Source organism: Neoarius graeffei, chromosome 25 (assembly GCF_027579695.1).
Source record: "Neoarius graeffei isolate fNeoGra1 chromosome 25, fNeoGra1.pri, whole genome shotgun sequence".
NCBI lineage: Eukaryota > Metazoa > Chordata > Actinopteri > Siluriformes > Ariidae > Neoarius > Neoarius graeffei.
In genome coordinates, this window is record NC_083593.1 from 558881 (window position 1) to 578692 (window position 19812).

Consider the following 19812-nt stretch of genomic DNA (forward strand, 5'->3'; position numbering starts at 1 on the left):
TTCGACACTGCAGATGGAAAGACACTCTAGATGAGAAAAGTGACATGGGGAGAAATCTTCTGTCATTGAATGAAACACATGGGAATGGGCGAAGCTACACATTATACTGCAGCCAGCCAGCAGGGGCGCTAGACCTGTGGTGGATTCACTTTTCAGACACAATGTGCTATCCAATGGCCCTTTTCCACTACCCTTTTTCAGCTCACTTCAGCCCGACACGGCTCGCGTTTCGACTACCTTAGAGCAGCACGACTCAGCTTGCTTCAGCCCTGCTTAGCACCCAAAACTTGCACGGTTTTGGAGTGGGGCTGAAGCGAGCCAAACCGAGCCGAGTGGGGCTAGGGGCGTGAGCAGACACTCCCCTGTGCACTGATTGGTGAGGAGGAGTGTCCTCACACGCCCACACACGCCCCGCGAGCACGCTGGGATCTGTAAACACCGTAAACCCGGAAGAAGAAGAATTATGAATTACAAGAATTTCTGAAGCCTTATGCGCCTCGCCTCATCTATACGCTCTTGCCAGTATCTGTTGGCGTTGTCGGTGACAACAAGCCACAGCACCAAGACCAGCAACACTAACGACTCCATGTTTATTGTTTACTATCCAGGTCGTGAGACTACCGCTTAAAAGCTCACTGATGTCACTGTTTGCGCCGCCTAACGACATCACGTGACGTCCACCCACTTTCGCTAACTCCACCCAATGTGTCCACCCACTTCCAGCCAGCACAGTTCAGCGCGGTTGTAGTCGAAATGCAACTCCAACAGCCCCGCTCAGCTCGACTCAGCACAGCACGGCTCAGCCCGACTCAGTTGGTAGTGGAAAAGCGGCACAAGTTTCAGTCATTGGTTCTTATTTGCTACAAGCCCTGCCGCTTCTGTTCTGTAGTGCGTGATGATCAGTTTAGTGCAGAATGTGTTCAGAACCCAACACTGTTCCTGCTCATTTCTGCCAGCGTGAACACACGACACACTCAGTCTGCTGGTACGGTCTGAGACATGATTCAATCCTACAAATCCAGTGGTACCCTGTGTGTGTGCGCTACACCGTGAATGGAAAGATAAGAATGTATTTACACTTCACTTTTTCCGCACAGCACATTTCACAATAACAGATCATTAATGACAGACATTATAATCACAGAAAATCAGAATTTATCCTATTGCTCATTATATTTATTGAGTTGCTTTAATTTGTGTAAAATCTCACCACACAGCTCATTTAAAGAGAAACAATATCATTTTTAGGCTGTGAAGAAAATAAATCTCAGGACTCTACACACTAAGTGCTGCTTTAATCACAAAACACAAAACAGCAGGAACATAAAGCTGAGTGTGAGCTGAAGTTAGCTGAAGTAACCGTTGTTGTCAGGAACCTCTTTAGGGATCCAGCTGAGGGAGTGTGTGGTGCACCCTGCACCCTCAGGGACTGGACTGTGTACTCGCTGCGCTCGAGGCAGGATGAAGCTCTGCTGCTGATACACCATACCTGCACACACACACACACACACACACACACACACACACACACACACAGGACTTACAACAGATCACACACTGCTCCAGTGTTTCTCTAAGACTTTCCATTTCACCTCACACTGCTCACTGCATAGTGCACTACTGCAAAACTATTTTGGGATAAAAACATCTCAAGAAACAGCAAGAAATAAAAATGACTGAAACCTGTAAGTATTTCAGAGAGAGAATAAATCTGTACCAAGGACAATGTCCTCTGTGTGTGTGTGTGTGTGTGTGTGTGTGTGTGTGTGTGTTACCCAGGTCAGGTCTCTTCATGGGGAGGTGGGGTTCAGTGCAGTGTGAGGAAGCCGAGGAGCTCTGAGTTGAGTTGGATTTGTTGGATTGGACCAAAGCCACAGTAGGGAAGGTCAACATCGGCGTGTGTTTGGGTTTGTTGATGATAGGAGGAGTATGACTCCATTCTGAAAAGGAATGAAACACACACACACTTTCATTCCTACTCATTTATCTCAGCACTTAATCACCTGAACAATCATCAGTGTAACAAACATGAAAAAATGTAACCTGCTTATATCAGAGGGAGAAAGTGATGTTTTTACTGATCTCTCGGCTGATTGGTTGGTTTTTGGTACCTGAGTACTCCTGCAGTTTGAAGCATCCAAAACACAGGTGAACTCTCCACTGCTTCTGCACATTTTCCTTCATCAGACATTGAAACACAAAAATAAAGAAACCTGAAAAACACAAATACAGTGTCAGGGAACATCTCTCTCTCTCTCTCTCTCACACACACACACACACCTGTAAATAAGTCCCGCCCCCTGTGCGATCTCACCTTGCAGGCTGTTGAGGATGGAAAAGATGTAGAGCAGCGGGACCCTGGCGTCACCCCAGGTGAGGAAGGCGGTGCTCCAGGTGAGTCCGAGCAGCAGCGTGAGACTGGTGACACCTCGCAGCTCCTTCACTACACCTCTGTTCTCGCTCACACACGCCCTCCTCACCTGCAGCAGAACCATGAGGAACACGGAACCGTTCACCAGCAAAACCACACTCACCACGCCCACTACACACACGTAGAACACCACGCTGTCTGACACCCAGCAACTGCACAGAGAGAGAGAGAGAGACACAGACAGAAAGAGAAAGAGATTACTGAAAGATGTTAAAATCATGTTAAATTGTGTATTAATGTAAAATCACTCAACATTTCTGAGCTGTGGAGCGGCAGGAGTCCGTACGAGCCGGGTTTCACCACCAACACCAAACAGCAGATCAGCAGAGGAACACCTGCAGTTTAAACACCAACATCACATGTGCACTACTGAGGGAATCACTCACACACTATCACACACTCACACCCACACACACACTAACACACACTTGTCTCCATTATTATTTTTATTGATCTTTATTTACTGTGTGATGAAACTGAAACTGTTCTGTTACTTCAAAATGGACCCCTGTCCCCTGTGGATCCAGTCAGGAGTTGGGTGTTTAGGTCGTGAGCTTTGATAGGGTGCCTTAACTGAGAACAAACTCTTATAAGATCCCTTATAGTGGACAATTTGATCAATCCCATAATTGCAGTAGTGATGGAGTCAATCAAAGGTGATCAGTTATGATGATATGGAATGTAAATCAGCACACACACACACACACACACACACACACTTCTGACTGGCTGAAAGCTGAACAGATGTCATACTTGATTAGATTTTGGCTCAGATAATAATAATAGTAATAATAATAATAATGATGGGGAGATGCCACACCCCAGCCAATGAAGCAGAATTTGAGGATGTAGGAAGGCACATAGGCATTGAACACTTTAACAAGGGCGAAGTACATGTTCACCGCCTCCAGGAACATCCAGGTAAATGAGGCCAACAGGAAGTAGTGCTGGGTGGCTGCCACGGCGACACAGAGGGCGGGCAGCCCGAAGGAGGAGAACCAGGAGTTAACGAGGAAAACAAGGTTGAGGCCAAGCAGAGCGATGGAGAGGTTCAGCAGGATCTGAGATGGGTAATCACCCCGCAATTTCCTGTGTGTGTTAAAAGAGTGTGTGTTAGTGTGTGTGTGTGGGTGTGTGTTAAAAGAGTGTGTGTTAGTTTGTGTGTGCGTGCATAACTCACTCCAGCAGTGAGTAGGTCAAAACGGTCAATCCAAGGAAGAAAGATGACACTCCACACCCTGTGTACGTGATGAGGGTGAGAATTTTCTCATTTTTCTCATCAATGGGAGTCCTGGACACATCCTACACCCCCACACCCCACACACACTTCAGACAAATCCCATACGGATTGTTTATCATGGTGAGTGCTGAGAAGAGTGTGAGACAGTTCCATTACCAGCAGCACACCAAAGTGTGTGAGATGATCACACATACAGGTTGTGTATTTATGAGTCATGTTGTGTTTCCAACATCCACTAGGGCTCCAACCACCGAGACCACCTAAAACACACACACACACACACACACACACACACACACGATTAACATGTACTGGTGCAATAATAATAAGAATTATTCCTGCAAGCAGTGATCTGCAGGGTCCAAGCACCCTTTGTAAGCAGCCAGTTACACGGGACACTAAAGAACCCAAAGAAAGTCGAGAGTAAAGAGAGGAGCATTACTTTTCAGGATTTCTGACAGTAGCTCAGTGCTAATCCTGTAAAATGCATGCTGAAAGCTGATTGGCTGTCTTTAAATTAACACATTCATGAGAACTCAGTGAATAATGAAGATGATGATAAAGGCCCACCATTCCTGTTGAAGTTCCAGTACACACACTGAACGTCTCTCCCGAGCTGTAAACATCCAGAGCGAGTTTGATGAGTGAATGATGGGTAAATGTGGTGGTGAACTGCGAATAAGTGAGTAAATGAACACTCACAGTGTTGGTGTTGAGGTGTTGCAGCATGATGATGACTGGAACCTTCAGCTCTCTGATGGGCTGCTCTGCGTTAACCACACTGGCGGCTACAACATACGTGTTCAACACCTTCCCTTTCTCATCATTCTACAGGCACAGAGAGGAGGACGGCTCACAGTGGGTGTGATCACAGAGGGTGTGGTCACAGTGGGTGTGGTGAGGTTAGTGAGTGTGGTGAGTGGGTTACTCAGTGGTACCTGAAAAAGTGCAGGGACTCCGTAGAACTGGAACTGGACTTGGGGATTGTAGTTTTGGGGAAAACTGGCATTGAGAGATGGCGGGAGAGAGATGAAGGCCACAGTGCCCTCAGCTGGGTCCTGGTTAATATACACCTACACACACACACACACACACACACACACACACACCATCAGCATGCTGAATAAAGACCTTCAACACGACCCCAAACACATCCAACAGAAATCAACAATGAAATTTACTGTGGATTAATCAGTGATTTTTATGATGATCTCAGTCTCTGAGTCTGAGCCCTGTAAAAAAAAACTGAAATGAAGGGAAAGATGTTGATGTAGAGTAAATCTCATCATATCAAGGAGATGAAACTGAAGCTCATGGAGCTGTGGACTGAGATCAGCGACATGTCTCTCAAAGCTAAAATTAACTGTTAAAATAAAACTATACATTCCTGTACACTTGAGCTCAAAATATCACTTCTATAAATTCCTGCTCGACTGTAAGTTAATAACGTCGACAGTAATGAAGAGGCAGTATTCATGGAGCTGAGTGTCCAGGGTGGGGGACCGCACTACCAGTTAAACATCAGTCACAATTTGTGCAGAAGTTATTTTAAATAAAAATATTTTATAGGCATTTCTTAACTCTTTACCCCTTAATGACAACGTATGACGACCCCGTGTATATCCCATAATGACGACATATGATGCCTTGTCTAAAACCTTGTCAAAACCTTGTCTTTAGACTTTTTTTTCTTGTAAATATGTTCTCAGGGTGAACAGTATATCAGGGCTGCCAACTTTTCGAAATTCCTTGGAGTGAGATTTTTTTTTTTTGGGGGGGGGGGGGGGGGGGGGGTCGACGGCAACATTTTTCCGCACACCTTACTTATGGTAACACGCCATAATAATTTGGCATAAGGTATTTATCTCATCTCATTATCTGATAATTATCTGGTAAGTGGGAATTTTGTATTCAGTTTGATATTCACTTGTCCCCCTGCATTCTGGTGTTTTGTTTGTGGGTCGTCCAGCTGGAGATGGACAATGGGGGGGGTGTTGAGATTTTGGATTTAGTAGATGTTCCTGCATTCTGGTGGATTTTTGGAGTGGCCTGCTGTGCCATACCTACATTCTTACACACCCTGACTTGCCAGGCCTTCAGCTTGTGGCCAACAAAAGCACCAAGTTTTGGCTTAAAAGCCCCCACACTAGAAAACTACAGATGACTGCCAATGTTCCTGTAGCCCTATAGACCTGTGTTTCAGATTGAAAGGCAAGTTCATGTTTGAAAATATTTCATCAGCTAAGCCTAAACACCTTCTGAATTGAAACTAAATGTTAAGTTTTTAATAACTGTTGCAAAAATAAGATTGTCCCTCACTGACTACTCATTATGCATTTAAGGGCTTTCCCCACCACTGGGTTCAGCAGAAGATTGGCATGGGGAAAAATATCAACAGCAAAAGAGCAAATAAAATGCTTAAACAGTAAGCAAAATGTGCATGTGCTACAAGAAACATTAAAATGATTAAGTTTGAACAGTATTGAAACATAAAAAGCTGAACCTTGGCCATAGGTGGGAATGTGCACACAAAGTTGGGTTTAAAAATTTTGGTCATACTTAAATAAGCTATATTAATATATTTCTTATTAATTTATTTCTTATCTATGTTTCTTATTAGTAACAGAGCATTCGTCAGGGCCTGTTATCTGACAAATATTCTCTACCTGTCTTGCCCTCTTTGAAACCCTGTCTCCTCAGTATATTGTTCTCTGTCTTTTTTTTTTAATTATTCACAAGTTCAAGTTCTTTGATATTACAGGTGACCATGCTTTATTTACTTTAACTGAGCAATTACATACATCATAAATAATTAAAAATAAATACCCTGTAAATAAACAATAGGTATGGTGGCTAATGGCTCTTCTTGCATTTGTAATATTATCTCTTACTTGCTTTATTTTACAACATTTCCAGTATGGCTTCAAATAAAGTCATAAAATTTGATAACATACAGTAAACAAACTAAAAATGCGCCTTAATAACCGTGTGCTAAGGAGGTGCTCTCCCGTGCTGCTTGCTGGGGAAGATAGAGGCTGTGGCACGGCAGGAGGCCTATAATGATTTAGCATGTCTAGTACACAGCTCTCGATATGGCATTAAATATTCTCACAACATTTATAGGCTAAAACGATTCAGAAACTTTATATAAGTTCATAATTACGCCAGTAACGCCACACATTGGCGTGCATATGTACAAACCTGTCTGAGACACCCGTCTTCAACTCGGATACCTTCTTCTCTCTCCTCTTCCTCTAAATTGACGGTAGGCAATTATCCAACTTCCGGCGAGTGCAGCATCATTAGATGCGCCACCTACCATAGGGGAGTGTGTACAGAAGGGAACACCTCTCTGCCTGTTTAGCCGTGCGTAAGGCGTAATTGATCAATCACAAGTGGTTGGCGCGACGCAATGGGTAGCCGAGATCAGATAGATAAACTAGATTTTTTTCTAGTGTGAGAAATTGGAGGTATGGCGTGTGAAGACAATCAAATGTGTGTGTCTCACGCTCATTGCGTGAGAGTTGGCAGCCCAGAGTATATACATATACAAGGGTGGCTGTAGCAACTGCTTTAAGGGGTAAAGAGTTAAGAGAGAGACAGAAGTGTGTGTGTGTGTGTGTACCATTGGATGTGGCTTGTTGGTCTTTGCTGTGACTCCAAATGTGAGAGTGCTGAAATCCTCCGTGTCGACATCGACCACAGACAGAGCCACCGCTGCAGACACCACGCTGACAGAACCGTTATTCAGCTCAGACATTCTGTTTCCTACCAGCTCTGTGATGTTCAGAATACTAACACACACACACACACACACACACACAGAGTCAGGTTTATCAGTCTGTTGCAGGTGGTGTTGTGTTCATCTGTACACTGCATTGTGTTTCTCACTAATTAGTGAAGGGGTGAAGGTCGCTCTGTGAGTTCAGGATGTCTGATGTGATGTTGAGGATGAACTGTGCGAGGTCAAAGGTCATGATGCTGACATTCAGCACAACCTCTAGAGTGTTCAGCACCAGCCACAGCTCTTGCTTGTCCAGGGCCTTGCTCTCACTCATTATGTCCTTGATTATCTTCAGCACGTCCACCGCCGTGTCTGCAGAGACTCACACTCATCACCACCTGTGTTTTAATAACGATTCATATACTGTGCACTAACACCATGACAGTAACTAGCACTTCATAAATAACCGGAATTATTCAGTGCTGCAAATTATCCAGTCTTCCTTCAGTGTAGGCTCTGACAGGAAGCTGGTCAGGGTTTTTTTTTTTAATGGTTTAGCAGTTTGAGATGTTCACCATTAGTGACTGTGATGTGCTCGAGGTCAGAGAGTGTGTTCACTACAGTGGGACAGTCCCGCAGGTCTGGAGTGTTCCACACTGCACGGTTAGTCACTGCAGACAGCAAACTGCGCACACACACACACACACACACACCAGCATTTAGTATCTCATTTATCCAGAGGAGATGCTGGAGATTCTCCAGAACGCTTATTATTTCCCACAACGCACTGTGTTCTGTCATTACTCTAACAATGTAGACGCCGTCAAAAAGGTTCTGGACACTTTACAGTACATTTCTGGAGAGAAAAATAATTCTGTAAAATACAGAGCAGTTATTCTGCAGTCTGAGACAAAGGGGTTCTTTAGGGGCTCTTCAGGGGTTCTTCAGAGGTTCCTTGAATAATTGAGGGTTCTTTCCCTCCTGTCAGAAGGTATGGAATCAATTTTGTGCCAAAATGTTCATACAATACTTTTGAAATATCAAACAAAAACGGCAAATCAAAATACAAAAAAAAAACAAAGTCAATTTTTTTAGCCTGGCAAACAAATTATTCGTGTAATCGTGCAAAATATCAGTGTATTACTCTTCAGAAACCTTTTATTTTTGTTCCGCGTCTCTCTCGGTTGTGTTTGCTGTAATTTATTCGGGTTGCGATTCCAGCTTTCCCGTTTGCGCTCCCGGACTTTCTGCTGCAGGTTTGGCACCCGTGTGGGCGGGCTGTCCAGGAACGCATTCCCATTGGCTAACTTGTGTTTGACTGACAGCTGCGCTCAGCCATTCCCTACTCGGATTCTGGCGGACTGTTTGCCGAGTGATACTGAAATCCTAGTCGCCGCTGAAGTCCACTCGGTCCTTGTTTACCGTCAGTGGATCGCTCACTCGCCAAACAGTCCGCCACAATCCGAGTAGGGAATGGCTGAGCGCAGCTGTCAGTCAAACACAAGTTAGCCAATGGGAATGCGTTCCTGGACAGCCCGCCCACACGGGTGCCAAACCTGCAGCAGAAAGTCCGGGAGCGCAAACGGGAAAGCTGGAATCGCAACCCGAATAAATTACAGCAAACACAACCGAGAGAGACGCGGAACAAAAATAAAAGGTTTCTGAAGAGTAATACACTGATATTTTGCACGATTACACGAATAATTTGTTTGCCAGGCTAAAAAAATTGACTTTGTTTTTTTTTTGTATTTTGATTTGCCGTTTTTGTTTGATATTTCAAAAGTATTGTATGAACATTTTGGCACAAAATTGATTCCACAGACAAAGAGCGAAAACGTGAGAGGATAAGCAAAAGTCAGCAATACGGAAGCCAGTCAGAAAGCTACAAAGCTTGGTATGAGCTGAGAGAGCAGAACAATACTTTGCAGTGGAGTAGCGCGAGACAGGGGCTTAAACAGGGCAAAAGGGAAGTGGCAAGATGCGTGACAGCTGCGATTAGTAATCGGGCGACAGGTGGCGCTGTGGGTCTTGGGAACTGTACTTCAGGGAGTCCCTGTTTGTAGTCGCAGCGTTCTCAGCAGGTTTACCGACACCTCCCTAAAGGACTCCGGCTGAAACTCTGTGGGAAGGTTTTACATTAAAAACTTAAAGATTCTTATTTTAATCAAACATGTGGAATATAATCATAAAAACACTGAATGTTTCCTGAAACATTTGTTATAGAGATCAATAAATAAAACACTAGAATTCATAGGGAAATAAAATAAAACTACATGACATTAAATTTTAAAATCTATATGTTTTCTGTGAAGCTGCTTCTGCTGTGATGTTTGTTATTAAAAGCGTGAGAGACATAAACTGAACAACTTCTGATTTGAAAATTAAATTAGAATTAAATATTTGTCCAAGGTAAACAGTCTGACTGCGTGTGTGTGTGTGTGTGTGTGTGTGTGTGTGTGTGTACACACTGTAATATTCACTCTTCACTCCACTTGATATAAAATGGAGCTGTAAAATGATCAGGTCTCTATTTTCAGCCCACACAGTTTTATGACGGAGCCTCAGATATGGACACAGACACATCTCACTGTACATTATGGTGTCATTAAGTGTGTGTGTGGGGGGGCTGATTGTATTATTAATGGGTCATTAGATGTCGGATGTAAACACATGTATAACACTCACACTGTGTTTACTCAGGAGTGAAACTGCAGTGCACACACACACACACACACACACACACACACTGCTTTGACTTTCATATTCCACACAGAACACTGACCTATGGCCCAAACTGATGTGTGATTATTAGACAAGAAGTTGAAGTCTGAGCATGAGCTACAGTTTTTTTCAATTGCTTACACACAAAACCTTTATATATTACACTATTTCTAAACTCTGTCACTCAAACTTCACAACTCCACCTCAAATCAGCAAAACCATAAACTAATTCTCAGCCTTGACACAGTTTTCAATTTAGCTATTCACTTTCTGCAAATCAATACACGCAATTCTCTACCTAACACACGAAAATCTAACAGGAAGTAACTTGATTTCCGATTTCAAACACAACCAATCAAAATGCCACACTTATTCCTCAGTGCCTCAGACTATGTCCTCATATGTGCAAACATTAATTGCTTTAATGAACACCAACCAATCACTGCCTGTCATAGGCCTATAAACAGGGTAAAGGTCAAGTTATCAGTCTTGAACAATGGATAACAACAATGCAGAGAGAGCCAGGGGAGTCAGAGGAAGGCACAGAGGATGACGAGGAGTTCGGGTTCGTGGAGGACGCTTTGGAAAGGGAGCAGGAAGAGGAAGAGGACGAAGAACCAAGAAGAATAGTCTCTGATGAGATTAGGGCTACTCTGATTGATCACTTGATCAATCATGGGTTGACCATGAGAGAGGCTGGACTCAGAGTCCAGCCCAACTTGAGTCGATTTACAGTGGCGGCCATAATTCGAACTTTTCGAAATGAGAACAGGTATGCAACAATCAACAGTACTGTAATGTACATGTAATAGCCATTCCTGCATAGCTGTAAAATACATGTATACTATTGTAGCTCCAAACATCCATTTTACTGCACTACACTGTATGAATGGTCACAGGGCAGCACAACCTTGACTTTATACAGCGCTCTTACAGTACTACTGTATTTCTAAATTTTCTAGAGTGGAAAGACAACAGCATCATGGAGGACGAGGTCGTATATTTTCACAAGCACAGGATATCGCAACTGTGAATATGGTTTTGGCAAATAATGCCATTAGAATCTGTGAGATTCAAAATCATATTTTGGAAGACATCACCATATTCAACAATATTGATGCTGTTAGTCTATCTACGATACATCGGGTCCTCCAGAGGAATCAGTTACGGATGAAGCAGCTGTACAGGGTCCCATTTGAAAGGAACTGTGACGGAGTCAAAAACCTGCGGCGTGACTATGTGGAGGTATGTACATACACTCAAAAAAATAAAACATTGGATTTACTTAACCGAGTTATGGCAACCGGTCCCACGAAACTGTGTTAATTTAGATGTATTGAATACAGTTATGTTTTGAATAACTCAACATAACTGTATTCAATACATCTAAATTAACACAGTTTCGTGGGACTGGTTGCCATAACTCGGTTAAGTAAATCCAATGTTTTATTTTCTTGAGTGTAGCACTGCCAGTACATCAGACTTTCACCTGCTGAGACAGATTATTGTATTGTGCGTATCCTAATCTATTCTTTTGTCCAATACAGAGAATTTTGGAGAGGGATGCCCACCCCATCCTCCATGAATACATTTATGTGGACGAGGTGGGATTCAAGGGATGAAATATTGTGGCCAGACCCAGCCCAGAGGAGAGATTGATCCTAAATACACACCCAACTTGCTCTCCCCATCAACACACACACACACACACACACACACACTTTTTCATACATGTCTATTTTTTGGTTGCTGTATCACCATATGTGGTGGTTGGTGTACTTTGCTTTCTTTTTTTCTTATATGCTGTACAATACTGCATTCACAACAGCAACCGATTTATTCAGAAAATTTAATATTTTTGGTTCCAATATTGCTTGTGTTGACTTCTATTTGCATAATACTGTATTTTCATTCTTGTATGGCAATATATAAATAAAAACAAAAGAGCTTTAGATTTAGAGCAACAGTGTGTACATGATATACACACGTATGTGATACTGTGGGAAACGTGTTTATGATGTGAAACAAATGTTTGCTTTTGAGGTGTGTTTAGAATATTCTGAATCCTGTGTTTCATTTCGCAGGAGACAGCGCGCTTTTTGCATTTCGTGTGAGCAATAGTTGGATTTGTGTGTAAAGTTTTGAGAAAAAGACACACAGCTTTGAAAATGTGTGTAAGCAGTTGAAAAAAACTGTAATATACCAGGGACCATTTTGGGTCCCAGTCCAGCCCTGTGTGTTCCAAAAACTCCCTAATCCCTACACCCTTTGTGTGTGTGTGTGTGTGTGTGGGGGGGGGGGGGGGGTGCATGTGTGTGTGTGGGGGGGTGCATGTGTGTGTGTGTGCGTCTGTATGTGTGTGTGCGTGCGTGCGTGCGTGTATATGTGTGCGTGCGTGTGTGTATGTGTGCGTGTGTGTGCGTGCGTGTGTGTATGTGTGCGTGTGTGTGCGTGCGTGTGTGTATGTGTGCGTGTGTGTGCGTGCGTGTGTGTATGTGTGCGTGTGTGCGTGCGTGTGTGCGTGTATGTGTGCGTGCGTGTGCGTGTGTGTGTATGTGTGCGTGCGTGTATGTGTGCGTGTGTGTGCGTGCGTGTGTGTGTGCGTGCGTGTGTGTGCGTGCGTGCGTGTGTGTGTGTATGTGTGCGTGTGTTGGGTGCGATTTGCTGGGGGGGGGATCATCCCCCCCTCTGGTTTTTATCTCTGCTGAAAAAAAAAATCCTCGGGGACAACCCCGTCAATAAAACAAACAAACCAAAAAAAAGTTGACATGACAGGCATGTTGTGAGACAGTTTTCTATGGTCTACATTGCACTCACTTTCAAAATGACCCGAAGTGGCAGCTTTGATGTTCATGAACGTCTAGGGTTGCCAATAGTGTTGCCACCTGTTCCGGTTTTTCCTGATTGTCCCGGATTTTCATGGTCTGTCCCGGAAAAAAAAAAAAAAAATCCGGGACACTGAATGTCCCGGTTTTTTGTACATAATGGGCAAAATGTGTATTTCAACTTGCGAGCCAGCTGAGAACCAGTTTGCTTTCCCAAGCTCGCCGTGCTAAGTGGAGCCACGTCATTACGTCGCTGAATACGTCATTACGTCACTGTATACGTCAGTTACGTCGCTACGTTTGCATAAACCTTGGCGCAAATATCAAAGCAAAAACAACACGGAAGAAGCAGCAGCAGCAACAACAACAATAGTAATAATGGATGACTTCGCGTTTGTACAGCTGCTGCTTCTCATCGCCTAAAAATGGCGATCTTTCGCGGTCTTTTTATTGTTGTTGGTCTTAACAACTCCGCCCCCCCGCTGACGTAAGCGGTTCTTTCCTCTGGCCCAGCAGAGAGTTGGTGCTAGCCTGGAACCAGTTTTTCTGGCCCCAGAGCCAGTTCTTTGTCAGTGGAAACAGAAAACCCGGTTCCAAACTAAGCACTGGCCCCGAACCAGCCCTGGAACTGCTCTGGTGGAAAAGGGGCAATGGAGGATGCTTGGACTGATAAAAGAAACAGACGCTCTGTTGCAATGGTGAAGACTGAGCTTCAAGTCAGGCTAAACTTTCAGTTGTCCTGTACTGAGTTCAAGACATTCATTGAAAATCAGCCAGGACTCACAGCAGCAGCAAAGAAAAACACCAAATATAAATGGAAGATTAGGTAAGGTTTTGGTGAATTAAATGAAAGTGTAGTGTAGTACATACTCCTGTATGTGCCCAGTTATATCAGTTACATGTCCTCCTATGTATTTGTTTAGCCAAGAGCAGCAGAGGCACAAGCAAAGCACACACCACACTCTAAGCAATCAGGTAAACTGTTGGACACTACACCTTACATTGTTACATTCAGGTATTCTTAGATACAATGAAAAATTAGATTATTTATTTTTATTCCACATAAGCAAACAAACAGAACTTAATTACAGTATGTATTCCCCTTTTACCTGTGCCCACTACTGCCCCCAGGTGTCCACAACCAAAAACTGTTGGAAATAAACCAAAATAATGAAGACCTGCTATATTATGTAAAGCAATTAACGAAACAAATAACTAGCAAAAGCGTCATTTTTACTAATTAGAGCAATACAATTTCAGCATAGAAGGGCGATTTTTGTCTTGGGTTAGATGTGCGAAGGGCGCCGTTGCTTACAAGCAAAAAGGTCGGTTGGATGGTCGAAATGTCCAGGATTTTTGTCAGACACAGGTGGCAACCCTAGTTGCCAACCGTCCCGTATTGGGCGGGACATCCCGTTTTTTGGGTAATTTTAATTTGTCCCGTCAGGTACAGATCCTGCCCCTCACTCCAATGCTGTGGTGTAAATCGCGTAATTGCCGTGAGAAGCGCTATTACCGCGAGTCATCTGCGATTTAAAACCATTCACTGTTGCCATATCCTGAATTTTTAAGCTATACTGACAAAATAGGCATCAAATTAAACTAGAGCAGATGGTGCAGCCAGTGGCTACAGCCTAACTGTTCGATAAGGATAGCAGATAGCTTAAAAAAAACTTCCGAAACAGGATAGACCTCAGCCTATAGAAGGGGAGCTTTTCTGCCTCACTCCTGCCTTCGTGATGTCTTTCTCTCTTCTTCTTCTACTGCTGTGAAGCATTGCAGAAGGTTCTTAGGGTTTTCAAATGGACAATTAAGCAAATATCAGGGTTTTACAGCTACAGCAAATCATTTTTCAGTTCATGACATTGCCTTCATAAATATGGCCTGATGAATTATTTGGCCAAAGTTTAAAAGAGAAAAATGAGACAATAATATTAGAATTGTTTGTTATTTTGCATTAAGTTACTTAAAAATATCCATTAATTGGTCTATTAATTTTTAAAAGCTCTATTTTAGAAATGAATTTGTAGTGGCCTACATTTGAAACGCTCACCTAAAGGCGATTCGGTACTGTAACTATTTTGGGGCGCTGGGGTGCGTGTACAGGGCCTGTACCGGTACTTGTCCGCACCCGGAACAAAGTGTCCCTCATTTGGATATGAGAAAGTTGGCAACCCTATGAACATCCCCAGCAAATAGATACATTGTAGATAATAACCAGAGTGTGAACGTGGATTTAGCGCCATGAATCACATCCTTACTGATGAGCGCAACAGAATGAATGTATCCACAGACAGCCTTCTTTTCCTCGCTGTCAATGGGCCAGACGTGCGTTCCTTCCCTGCTGAGAAATTCGCAGAAATGTGGATTAAAGAAGGGCGAAACGCGGCGGATAGCGCACCGACGGGAAAGCAGAAAAGGCCACATGAACTGCGCCATCAGAGCAAACTGTTCATTTAGTATTCGTGTATTTTAGTGATTTTCGAGTCACTGTCCATTTAATCCGGAGGGAGAGAAACATCACAGCAACGCGACAAGCAATGCGAACTTTGTTGTGTGTTAGTGTTCGTGTATTTAGTCAGAGAGATAGGAAGATGAATTTACTATCTCTGGTTTAGTGTTCGTTTTCATTTAGTGTTATTCATTTGATATCATCGGATGTTATTGAGCTGTTAGCCTATTGTTACCTTAATTTTGTGACGTTTCATGATTAAAAAAAAAAACATCCCCCCTTCTGGTTTTTTGACAAATCGCACCCTGTGCGTGTGTATGTGTGTGTGCGTGTGTGTGTGTGTGCGTGCGTGCATGTGTGTGCGTGTGTGTGTGTATATGCGTGTGTGTGTGTGTGTGTGTGTGTGTGTGTGTGTTGTAGGTACAGCCACATCTGTCTAGAATTACAAATCCCATCAACCAACTTCCGCAATGACCTACGTCACGGCTGGGCGGGGTCACCTACGTCACTTCCTCCATGACTCTATAAGTGACCCGGAAACACTCAGCTCACTCGCTCTCGTCCTGGCCTCCGTGCCGTTCAGACATAAAGAGATACCCGTTCATCAGAACATCTAAAATCAAGACGTCTACTTTGCAAGAAAAGAAGATTCAGCGCGTTTTCATTTATCACTGGCCACGGTAAAACTACTTAAATCGTGCCATCTCACTCAGATTGAGTTACAACCGGTTTTATTTGGTTATTATAAGTAACGCTACGACTGCAGCCCAAAGCAGTTAATTAAAAGTTAGAAGTGACCGGATTCCTTCTGACTTAATCGCTGTGCACATTGTTTGATCAGGGACTTTTCCTCATGAACGCTGAAGTTCGGACCAAGAAATTCTCTGCGCTTTCACGGAAGCCTCCTCAAGCTCTGAGAATCCCAAAAGTTTCGGAACATCTCTGCATTCTTGCATAGAAGCAAGATACTGGAAGTAAGGCTGGCATTTTGGGCAAAACTAGTCTCAGGAATTAGCTTTATGAAGTAGTGTGAATTTAAACTCAGGAACGGTTTAATTGTGCACACTGACCATTGTGTTCTACAATTGTTTTCTCTCAGTTGTTTTAATAGATAGGTTGTTGCATGCTTTTCTCTATCCTTTCTAACACTTTAATTTCATTATCACACATATTTTGACCTCATCAAGATTTCAGTGGATTTAGTAATGTTATAAGCTATTGGGTTAGCAATCACGACATATTCCTTTGTCTGCTTAAACTATGAGGTTCTCCCTCCCCCACACACATAGACACACACACATTCCAACATACAATCCCTCTCTCACACAAACACACAGGCACACCCCCCCACATATATTACTGTTTATGCTTACACACACACACACATATATATATATATATATATATATATATATATATATATATATATATATTGCTTGACCATATTGAATGTATTCAATTGCTATTACTAAATTTTATCATTGTTATAATCAATTAAATTATTCTGAAACTGTGATTGTTTTTGCAATATATATTCTCGAAGCCACCCAATCTCAAAGAATTCCAAATTGCATTTATCCAAGGTGTATATGAATGCTATTGGCTGTCTATGTAATACAGTAAGTGATACATTATTGCTGCATTGGTAGTGATCATAATAATTTTGAATATACCATAATTTAGCTGTTTGGTAATTTATTATTAAGCACCAAAATTAATGGTATTATTAATGAGACTGATTTAATGAGACTGATCACTTAAGACCAATTGCACCCACAGTGTATGTGTGCATGCGTGTGTGTGTGTGCGTGCGTGCGTGTGTGTGTGCGTGTGTGTATGTGTGTGCGTGTGCGTGTGTGTGTATGTGTGTGCGTGTGTGCGTGCGTGTGTGTGTGTGCGTGCGTGTGTGTGTGTGCGTGTGTGTGCGTATGTGTGCGTGTGTGTGCGTATGTGTGCGTGTGTGTGCGCGTGTGTGTGTGTGCGTGCATGTGTGTATGTGTGGGTGTGTATGTGTGTGTGTGTGTATGTGCGTGTGTGTGTGTGTGTGTATGTGTGTGTATGTGTATGTGTGTATGTGTGTGCGTGTGTGTGTGTATGTGTGTGTGTGCGTATGTGCATGTGTGTGTGTGTATGTGTGGGTGTGGGTGTGTATGTGTGTGTATGTGTGTGTGTGTGTATGTGCGTGTGTGTGTGTGTGTGTATGTGTGTGTATGTGTATGTGTGTATGTGTGTGCGTGTGTGTGTGTATGTGTGTGTGTGCGTATGTGCATGTGTGTGTGTGTATGTGTGGGTGTGGGTGTGTATGTGTGTGTGTGTGTATGTGTGTGTGTGTGTATGTGCGTGTGTGTGTGTGTGTGTATGTGTGTGTATGTGTATGTGTGTATGTGTGTGCGTGTGTATGTGTGTGTGTGTGTGTGCGTATGTGCATGTGTGTATGTGTGTGTGTGTGCGCGTATGTATGTGTGTATGTGTGTGTGTGTGTGTGCGCGTATGTGTGTGTGTGCGCGTGTGTGTGCGATGTGGTACCACTGGTGTATTGCTGTGCGTGTCCTGTCTCCTTCACACTGCTGTGTGTCTCTGTGTTGAGCTGGAGTTCTTCTCCAAATATATAGACCCTGAAGAGTCTGCTGAAGGTGCTGAGGGCACTGACCGGGCTCTGTTACACACACACACACACACACACACACACACACACACACACACACACACACACACACGTTATTAACACAAACATAAAATGTTAGTAATTCGCTAAACTACCTTGTACAGAATTAAAAGATACAGTTCATAAAACATCATTGTTGTTGTTGTGTGTGTGTGTGTGTGTGTGTGCGCTGTACGTATGTGTGTGATGTGGATGTGTTCTGGAGCAGCGTCCAGGGTCACTGTGCCGTTGTTGTACGGCTGCTCCAACAGCTGATGGATCTGTTTCTGTGTTTCAGCAACATTCAAACATGACATCACAAGCATCTGAAAGTCACAACTACACACACACACACACACACACGGTGGAGACAGCCCAGCAGTCCACAGTGCAGGAGGATGGAGAAATATTAAAACTGACACAATGAGGAGATAAAACAGTTTGTTGGATTTTTGGAGCTGAAACTGAATTCCTCACCTCTGAGCTGAGATAAATGAAAAACCCTGGGGGGGGGGGGGAGAGAGAGAGAGAGAGTGTGTAATCACACTGCAGATTTGACAGTTAGTGAAGGTGAGTGTGAAGGTGAGTGTGAAGGTGAGTTGAAGTCACACCGTGCTCGAGTTGTCTCCGCCCCCCTCCAGTCTGAAAAGTTAAAACAAAACAAAAGAGTAAATTTCCTCGATTTATTTTCATCAGAAGTTATCTTATCTTCATTAAATCATCAATCCAGCTGACCTTTGACCTTTGAATCGGAAGTTCAGGACAGACATTCCTTTAGGAGAGAGAGTTTCATGAAGCTACACACACACACACACACACACACACACAGAGGAAAATCCACACCATTATAAAGGAATTTGAACATGTTTATGATGAACCCTCTCACTGTTCCTCACTGATATGAGACGTGAGCTGGGTTAGGGTTCGGATTACTTTATTTATTTATTTATTTGTTTGTTTGTTTGTGTGGATTATTTCTCACCCAGCTCTCAAGGGTGTGTTCTAGATTCTGCTGTGGTCCTGTGAGGGTCACATTCACACTCACTTTAAAGAAAGTGTCTGTAACAGACACACACACACACACACACACACACACACACACACACACACACACACTATAATAATATTCAGGATATTTAATGTGGTTTGGTCAGACTGAGTGCACTGCTTGCCTGTGGCCTGAGCGGGCGGGGATTCTGTAGCAGGCGTGGTGGTGGGCGTGTCTGTCACTGTGACGCTCGTTTCTGGTGTTGAATGTGGAATTGAATCTGAGTCTAAAAAACACATTTGTAATAAATCAACAGAAAATGAAAGCGATATACCACACAAACACAGTGAAAGGAGGGGCTGTGTTCCAGTCCTGGTTTTATCACTTCCCCTCATCCACTACCCCTTATTTGAGTTCCCTTGGCCACATTAAAGAACGGTCTGTTTCTCTTTCAGCTGGAGTCAGGAGCAGAGTCTGACTGGTGAAGAGTCGTGCTTTTCAAAATATATTTTCTGAATCTCACTGTGTGTTATTACATTAAGAAATCAAATAAAAACTCAAACTTTACACAAAACACCACAGAATTTAACACTAAAATAACAATTCTGTGTTTCTGTGACCAGCTGGAGCCAGGCAGTGAACTTCAGCACACACTTCACCATCATCTGAACTGTTCTGGACACGTGCACTCATACACACTGATCACCATTTCGAATAAAAACTTTCAAACACTGAGAGGTTTAACAGGAAAAAGGCGAGTTTATTCACACAAGTTTAATCACATGAG

At 43.2% G+C, this 19812-nt stretch overlaps 1 protein-coding gene across 1 annotated transcript; it reads right to left on the reverse strand.

Moving 5' to 3' along the window:
* Nucleotides 1-1254: 1254 nt before the first annotated feature.
* Nucleotides 1255-19073, reverse strand: LOC132872979 (adhesion G-protein coupled receptor G4). The gene is made up of 20 exons (XM_060908128.1): nt 19020-19073; nt 18773-18834; nt 18649-18679; nt 18515-18540; nt 18234-18376; nt 17920-18049; nt 7971-8080; nt 7563-7767; nt 7297-7465; nt 4610-4744; nt 4374-4499; nt 4242-4287; nt 3828-3931; nt 3612-3733; nt 3252-3520; nt 2685-2766; nt 2315-2583; nt 2112-2213; nt 1776-1940; nt 1255-1489 (listed from the first exon to the last, which is right to left on the reverse strand). The coding sequence occupies exons 2-20, from the start codon at nt 18805-18807 to the stop codon at nt 1347-1349; spliced, it is 2412 nt and encodes an 803-aa protein (XP_060764111.1). The 5' UTR covers nt 18808-18834; nt 19020-19073; the 3' UTR covers nt 1255-1346.
* Between the last annotated feature and the right edge of the window lie 739 nt (nt 19074-19812).

Bases quoted from the DNA above. Each gene is read 5' to 3' on its own strand.
- LOC132872979 (XM_060908128.1), bottom strand. From the start codon at position 18,807: ATGTCTGTCCTGAACTTCCGATTCAAAGGTCAAAG. The intron at 3,521-3,611 runs GTGAGTTATGCA...TAACACACACAG, and splicing joins TTGACCTACTCACTGCTGGA to GAAATTGCGGGGTGATTACC. The intron at 1,490-1,775 runs GTAACACACACA...GTGTGTGTGCAG, and splicing joins CATGAAGAGACCTGACCTGG to GTATGGTGTATCAGCAGCAG.